At 35.5% G+C, this 8859-nt stretch overlaps 1 protein-coding gene across 1 annotated transcript; it reads left to right on the top strand.

Moving 5' to 3' along the window:
- Positions 1-4779: 4779 nt before the first annotated feature.
- On the top strand, positions 4780-7820 carry LOC141844308 (APETALA2-like protein 3). The gene is made up of 10 exons (XM_074732346.1): positions 4780-5359; positions 5435-5460; positions 5558-5588; positions 5679-5766; positions 5850-5995; positions 6135-6179; positions 6309-6412; positions 6523-6638; positions 6937-7029; positions 7413-7820. Exons 1-10 carry the CDS (start codon positions 4782-4784, stop codon positions 7539-7541), a joined length of 1356 nt encoding a protein of 451 aa, XP_074588447.1. The 5' UTR covers positions 4780-4781; the 3' UTR covers positions 7542-7820.
- The last annotated feature ends 1039 nt before the right edge of the window (positions 7821-8859 follow it).

Raw genomic sequence — 8859 nt, 5'->3', positions numbered from 1 at the left:
AATCGCATAAACCTCGAATTCTGGATTTAACCCGATTGGTGTTAAAAAAACTCGAGATTTTGATTTAGGGTTTTAGGATTTTGGCTCACCAATTAATTGTTGTACCATACTAATCGATTGGTGAAACCTAAACTAGGGTCTTTATCCCTACCCTTAAAACAAAGCTTCTCTTCAAGCCTAAGTTTTTCTACCCTCGTTTCCTGATTACCTCATGTCAGATGAACCTGTTGTTACCTGGAATTTGTGCTTGGAAAATCTTTGTCTCTGGGTCTTCATCTACATTTACATTCGATCTTTTGATTTGCTTAGGTTCTCATCTTTTGCCAAGAATCCAATCATGTTTGGACTTCCTTTGCCTTGCATTTGGTCTTCTGACCTATACGAACTTCTTCTTGCCAAGAATCCGGTCTTCAACATTCTTGGACTTTCCTCGCCTTACATCCGGTCTTTTAATCTGTGAGGAGTTCACTTATCCTGCACATTCACGACACAAGTGAGATTCACCTTATTAACATAACTTAGATAATTGTCAATCATTGAAACTTCTCATTTGAGGCATGATTGCACCAACAGATTGATGCCACCAACTGAGTTTTCCAATTGATTTTTAAAAGTTTTGTACATTGTAAACTATCATCAATCTACTGATACAACACATCAATCAATTATCATTGCAATAAATTATTGTTCATGATTACTGTAGTAACATTGTAGCAATACTTTGTACTGTAGCAATCCTATTTTTGGAGTTTTGCGCTATTAGTCCATCGATACACTCTATCAATTTATTAATATTCTTGTTTCAACCTTATCAAAGTTGAATTCTCATCTTATCCAATATATAATTGATCTCAACTTATTAGGACTTTCATTGTCCTACACCAGTCAACCTTGATTTGTTGAGACTTCTCGGTACCTAATATCTAGTTAACCTTGACTTGTCGAGACTTCCTCGTTGCCTAGCAGTCGATCAATCTTGACCTACTAGGACTTAACGTCTCATACCAACTTTCTGTTGGACTTTCGACTATCAAGTGCCTAGTCAATCATGATTCATTTGAACTTTTTTCATGTATCAACTCCATATTGGACTTCTGATCGCTAAGTGGTCAACCACTCATGACTCACTTGGACTTTCCACTTGTTAACTCCTTGTTGAACTTTCAATCACCAATTGTCTGATCAACTGCGACCCACTTAGACTTTCCATCTTATGCCAACTCGACGTTAGACTTCTAATCACTAAGTGTTCGACCAATAGTGACTTACTTGGACATTCCATTTCTTTGTCAAGTATCCAATTAACTCTGACCTACTTGACTTCTACTCAATCAAATTAATATATTGATCGACTGTCAAGTATTCGGTTAATCTTAACCTACTTAACGTTTTACTCGATCAACTAAAATATCGATCAAATATCAAAACTCAACTCGAGTCAACTTGAGCTTGGTCAACCTTAACTAGAAGTCGATTGTACTAACATTGATTGTTGACACTATAACACTCAACTGCTCAGTTGAATTGTTGGCTACTAGTCTACTATTGGAATCCAACAATAAACTGCTAGTAGTATTTAAGCAAACATAATGTTCCCAACTCAACTGATGGTTTGACTGGAGGCTACTAGTAGTTGATTGTTATGGTTCGACAATCGACTAATGGTAGTCAAACTAGTCAATTGGTGAAGTCTAGCAATCAGCTGGTAGACAAAAATCAACTCGAGTAACAACCTTTAAACGAGGATTTCGAGGAAAATCGAAGACGCCGATTCTTGAAAGGTTGGAGATGAAGTGTTATTGTATTTTCTACTATCAAGAAACAATTCTTCAAAGCAACAAAGAAGCAAGTAAAGTAAAATTTTCATTGTAAAATAATTTTACGCTTTCATTTATATTTGTATACTTATTTCTTGTTATATTGTGTGAAAACAAATTGTAAGAATCTTTTTCACCTCCGAAAGGTATATAAGAAGGAAAAGAAATAGTGGTAGTAGTCGTTAAGATTAGGTCTTGAACGTAGTCACCTTGAGAGGCGGTGCACCAAATAAATTATCCGAGTTAGAGATTATGTGTGCTATATTTTGACATAAGTTTGATTTAAGTTTTTTGTTGTGAGACGAAGTGATCGAAGTTGTTCACCTCTTTTAACATGCACGACTCATCCTAACAATTTAAATATCTAAAATGTGTAACTTATATCAATATTATATATGTACTACTTCATTAATATTAATAAATACTAATGATATTTATATATATCCAATTTGTAAATTTATTTCCATTATTATATGCATCATATGGCACTTGTGCATTACACAAACTCTGCAACCATTTGATCCACCACATGCCCGCACTATTTCAATTTGACTTGCTAGCTATCGAACACGTCCCCTTTTTTTTATCAAATTATTTGCGTTGCTTTCATTAATATCCTATTTAATTTTCTCGCTTTCGTTGGGACACTTTGTAAGGCAAGGCAAGATTAATGCTCTGTCTATTTAGAAATATGAAACGTGGAAGGAGGAAAGGAATTCAAAATTGGAGATAATAATGGATAAAGTCTGTTTAAAAAATTGTGAAACGGGTGGTGGTCGAAAATAAAAAAATAGTGGTCGAATTAACAATTAATTGCAGGGACTAAAATGATTAATGCTGTGTATTTATAAATAAACGGGAATATATATAATTAAAATTATAGAATAATATATATATATATATATAATTAAAAATTATTGAAAATTTTTTCATAATTTTTATTTCTTTCCTTCCAAGTAAACATAGACTAAGGGCCACGTACCGACATGAGGAAAATAAAAAAGACAGGTGGAAGGTCATTGTTGGCGCTTACTTAATTTAATATTATTAGTTTATTAAAATTGCACGTGGAAAGGCTATTTTGTCAATTTCTTATTTCTTCTGCCTCAGTGTCGGTTGGCCACGTGTTACTGTCAAAATAAATGGATGGGAAAATGAAGAGGTTTGATCATTACGATAATTGTGTTAATATGATTGGTAGCTAGAACACTTTGACGAGGTCAAACGTAATTATCATTTATCATTATCACTCTTGTTACCGAACACCACCAAGATTTTGACAACCTATGCTCGCCCTATAGTCATGTATCAGCATTGTGTTGATGCAATTGACGATCAAAGTTGATTAAATTTATAAAGTTTGATTGATCAAATTTGAGTGAATTTAAATTGAATTTTAATATCAATATATTAGTTAATTGAATGAGACATTAAATTAAATAGGTTAAGATTAATTTAATATTTAACAGTAGAGAAATTTAAATAGATTATGATTAATCAAATATTTAATAATTAAAAATTTAATAAAAAATTGACAATGATGAAATTTAAATGAATTGAAATGGATCAAATACTTGATAATAAAGATAATCTTTATAAATTATAGATGATGAGATGAAAAATTTTGACATCCAAGTTGGAAAGATGTGTTAGAGAGATGTTAGGAATAATAAAATTCTAATAAATCAAAGTTGATGAGACATGAAGTCCGAACACCATTAAAATTTTGCCAGTCTATTTAAAATGCTGGTCACGTAGTAATTGTTAGAATGCAATCAAAATTTTACAATTGAAAATACATGAAAAAGATCATAAATTTATAAGATGAAAGATATTTCCATCGGTACATCATCTCAACAGTCTCCGTCGGCCCTATGACTATACGTGTGGAGATAAATCAAAATTTTTTTAATTATCTCCGTATAATTCAATAGGTTTACAATTAAGGACAATATTTTAAAATGTAGGTTAATTTCCCAATCTACCCTTAACTGATACATAATGCTTTTGTAATCCTTTAATTTTTTTTTCATTTTTATTGGACAGCGGCCGCCGTTATCATTTAGAAGTCAATAATATTTAAATTAATTAGACTCAAATAAAAAGCAATGATTTAGTTGATTTTAAACTCAGTTTGACTTAATTAATTATCAAATAATTATAAACAATATAATATTTTATCTAATTAATTTTATTTACTTTTGTTGATATTTTTATTAAACTCAGGGACCATCCTTACCCCTTTTAAGCCATCCGAAAATTGTAATGCCGCCAACTAACTTAGCCGTTTTGACCCACGTGAAAGCATCGTGTGGGACCCGCTCTTCCTCCCCCTTGTTATCCCCCACGGCGTAATCGACGACTCGGTTAAAAAGGGGTAAAGATCAGAGTACACGATTTGTCCCTGTACCAGAAATTGGCCACGGTACGTGTACGGCTCTGATCCTGTCGTTCCTCCGAGGCAGCAGCTATTTAATTAATCTGGAGTCGCGTAACGCAATTTCGTCCGTCCGATCTTGTGCGACGGTTGCGATATCTTGTCCGCACGGCCACCATCAGAACCGGGAAACCGGCTTCGCGGTCGACACGCACGCCGAGTTATTGCGGCCGCCTCCGCTTTATTTATCGGTTACTGCTCTCCTCTGTAAGAATATATCGGTTGTTTGTTGCGTCGCCTTCCACCGCCAACGACGGCCGCCGGCGATCTCTCGCGCCGTCACTCGTCGGCCTTCTCGATTTGCGCGTTGCGCCCTGGGGCTCATTCGCCTCTTTCGTCCCCGTCTCGGTGAGTTTTGTTCCTCCGGTTTCTTTTTGTCTTAAGCAGATGATTCCGCCTTGTACTTCTACCTGTGCCTGCTTTGCTTTGGCTCTTCTTCCGAAAATAACCAAGAACTCGATTCGGATTGTAGACGAGTAGCTGGAAAGCAACCATTCGAGTAAATAAAGTTGGAAAGTTGGAAAGAAATGTTGGACCTCAACGTGGAGTCTTTGGGGGAGCCGACGGCTATCCAAGAGAGGGCATTTGCCGAAGTTAGAGATGGTGGTGCGCTGGTGGTTGCCTCGGAGACGTCCGAATCTTCCGTCCTTAACGCTGAGGCTTCCGCCAATGCTCCGGCCGACGAGGACTCGTGCTCTATCGTGCCGGTTGCTGTCACTGCCTTCAGATTTGGTATTTTGAAGAGCTCTGAAGGCAAGAATGATGTGGAGATAGAGGAGGATAGAAACGAATTTTCGAAGGAGTCCCGCATAGTCACCAAGCTGCTGTTTCCTCCGGAATCGGCAGTAGTTGTGGCGCCTTCCTTGCCGTCATCATCAAGATCGCAGTGGATGGATCATAGCTTCTACCAGGATAATTTTTCGTCACAAGCAGGAGTTTGTCAACCGCATCCATGGCAGCAACATCAACGGCCACAGCCACAGCCACAGGCACAGCCAAACCAACAACAAGCGAAGAAGAGTAGGAGAGGGCCTAGATCAAGAAGCTCTCAGTACAGGGGTGTCACGTTCTACCGGAGGACAGGAAGATGGGAATCTCATATCTGGTCAGCATCTTGTGCTTGAATCTCTTTTCCTTTGTGCAATTTGCAATCAATTAACTAAAATTTTCTAATCAACAGGGATTGTGGAAAGCAGGTATATTTGGGTAAGATCTTCATGAACTATTTTATTATATTTTGTCAGATTATTATAGTATGAAATTCTCTAACAGTATTGATTCTTGCCGGTTGGTATGCTAATAGGTGGTTTTGACACTGCTCATGCCGCTGCAAGGTTGGAATTATCTTCCATGATTATTGGGATGATTGTTTTTTCTTTTTTTATGTTTCAGTAATTTTAACTTTTCTGAGATTGTAATCGCAGAGCATATGATCGAGCTGCCATCAAATTCAGGGGACTTGATGCTGATATTAATTTTACTCTCAGCGACTATGAGGAGGATATGAAACAAGTAATTTTATGCGATGGCATGCAACGTTTAGTAGTTCTGATAAATGGATAAGCAAAACTGATCGACTCCCTTTTTATTTTTAGACGAGAAATTTGACTAAAGAAGAATTTGTGCACATACTTCGGAGACAAAGCAATGGATTTTCAAGGGGAAGTTCCAAATATAGAGGGGTGACTCTTCACAAGTGCGGTCGCTGGGAAGCTCGAATGGGGCAGTTGCTAGGGAAAAAGTAAGAAACTCAGTCTGTTTCTTTTTTTGGATAATCTTCGTATGTTGTAATGATAAATTTGGTATCATAACCTTTTTTTGAGAAATTCGAAATATGAAACCCATAGTTTGCCCTTGAAACACAATGCTTGGATGTGCAGGTACATATATCTTGGGCTATTCGACAGCGAAATAGAAGCTGCAAGGTCCAACTGAGCATGAAATTTCTTCATTCTTCATTATAATTCTCTTAGACTCAAACATGACTTGTATAAGGTGCATTTCTTTAACGACAATATTCTTTTTATTCTTTCTTTGTTGTTCTTGGACATCAGAGCTTATGACAAGGCAGCTATCAAATGCAACGGGAGGGAGGCTGTGACCAATTTCAACCTGAGTACATATAAGGGAGATCTTTTTACTGAGGTTGACATTGAAGGTGTAGTCCACAACTGCAGACTGTTGTTTATTTCAATCATTGATAGAGGAAATTTTACAACTTCAAATCAAAGATCTGTTTATGTAGCTGTGGATTTGGCATCCTTTCAGGCCCTAACGTCGATTTGAACTTGAGAATTTCTCAACCTTCCATGCACAGTCCAAAGAGGGATCAAAATCAGCAAGATTTTCTGATCCATGATGCCTCATTCGATGTCGCTAAAAAGGTAAAGAGAGTAACTTGTTACTGTTGCATTTGTTTTACCAGAGACTAGCATGGATAATTTAATATCACCTTCGCCAATCCAATCTTTCCTCCTGCTTAAGTGGATGATTATAGAAATTATCTATTAACATTGTTCTCATTTGTTAAAGTACGAATACCTTTATTTTTCTGGTTGCCGGCCAGAAAAATTCGTTCAACAGTAATTGCTACTATTTGTTTAACTGTAAGATATGAAAGATCTTTTGGCAGAAAATAGCTGTCATTGATGTTGATCGGCATCAATCCTCTTTTCTCTACAGAACAATCATCCTCATCTGGAACCAGCACATAAGCCCCCTGAGCATTTCGCTTCTTCGACCGATCAAAATCCTGCTTTCTGTTCTAGCATCGAGGTAATTATATTAATACAAGTTCTTTCTGTTTTTCTTTGGTGTTGTGATCATCATTCTCTCGGCGGTCAACATAAAAAACTGAAACTGTTCTATGCACTTGCTTTTAGTGTATTTTCTTAACAGGCGCTCAATGATGCTAAATTGATCTAGATGTTTGTATGATGTCTTGACTGTCACTACTCCAATTGAATGTAGCTTTGACCTGCCAAATTATGTGCTTGCATAGTGCATATTCCTCCCAGAGAAAAATTATTATGTGCCTGTGCACTGAGAAAATACTTATCATTAATTACCTTGAATTGCATCTAAGCTGGTTTTGGTTTTGGTCTCTTCATTTGGAGATTTGTCTATCCTTCACATTAGATATTCTCCACGAAATGCAGAAAAGAAGAAGAGAAAAGAGGCCCATGGTAGGATTGCAATCTCTCCCAAACTCGACTTGGGATGCCACCACAAGAGCTGCCATTCCGCCTCTGAAACCATATCCATTCCCATCCAACTGCCGTAAATAATCAATATAACAGAAGCTTAAGATGATTTTGTGGCGGCGGGGGATGCAAAGCAATCACAAAGAATTTCATGTATGCAGGCAGGATACTGAAATATGATGGTCGACTACAATAAGACTAATCAAGCGCGGTGCTTGTTCTAAAAAACAAGATGCAACCTTGACTTTAAATTACTTTACAGTTCAGGAATAAGGCATAATATGCTCTCTGTTTTTCGATAGCCCCATTTTATTGTAACTCATAAATTTCATTTGGGTTTACTCCCTACTTAATGGAGACAAAATATGAAAAAATTCGAAAATTCAAGGTGGTCACGATTCACAATTTGAAATCATCGATTCACGATTCACTTATCATGGTTTAAGATTATTACTATTTAAAAATTATAAATTTATATATATAAGTTGCATATGTATTTCTTACAATGATTTTAAAGGAGTATCTTAAATATTAGAACCATCACCATCAGTATTTTTTTATATCTCGAATGTGAGAACTTACTCGGATTTATCATTGACAAATTGAATATCGAGATTCTCATTTGAATCGACTATTTCCTTACTCTAATGTGAGAACTTAGATTTATCATTGACAAATTGAATATCGAGATTCTCATTTGAATTAACTATTTCCTTACTCTTTGGAGACCAAGATGATGAATCTCCTCCTTTTTTTATAATTGGATAATTGAAGTAGAAATCCATCGAGATTTCATTATTGAGAGAGTAGAGAAGATAGTGTAAAAATAATGAATTTAATGTTTTATTAATAGAGTTTGAAGAATAACGAATACTAAATCGTAGTTATTGATAAAAAAATAATCAAATAATCTCAATTGTTAAAAATTAAAACAAATAACCCCCTCTTCCCCAAGTAGAGAAGATAGTATGAAAATAATGAAATCAATTCTTTATTTTTAGAGTTTGCAGAATAACGAATATTAAATTATAGTTATTGATAAAAAAATAATCAAATAATCTCAATCGTTAAAAATTAAAATAAAAAATCTCCTCTTCTCTAATGATCAGAATTATTTTTTACTTCTTCTCTCTAGCTTTTAAATTGCACTAGTATAAACAGACTATTTCATATAATACAAAATTGAAAATCTCTTACTATTTTTCCAACTATTAAAAATAATAATATAGAAAAAGAAAATTATTGATTAGTTATTAAATAATTAACTAATACATAAGAATGTTATAGTCTAGTTGGTTAGGATATTCGATTCTCATTTGGGAGACCAATGTTTATGTCCTAGCAATGGAATTCTTTTTAATCGCCTGTTTGGTTAATCGCCAGCTTGAACCACCCTAGGTGG

This window comes from Curcuma longa, chromosome 13 (assembly GCF_044706935.1).
Source record: "Curcuma longa cultivar G26 ecotype Majalengka, Jawa Barat chromosome 13, ITB_CL_G26_1.1, whole genome shotgun sequence".
NCBI classification, from domain to species: domain Eukaryota; kingdom Viridiplantae; phylum Streptophyta; class Magnoliopsida; order Zingiberales; family Zingiberaceae; genus Curcuma; species Curcuma longa.
Note: the sequence above shows the minus strand (reverse complement) of the source record. Positions and strands in the feature narration are given on the sequence as shown.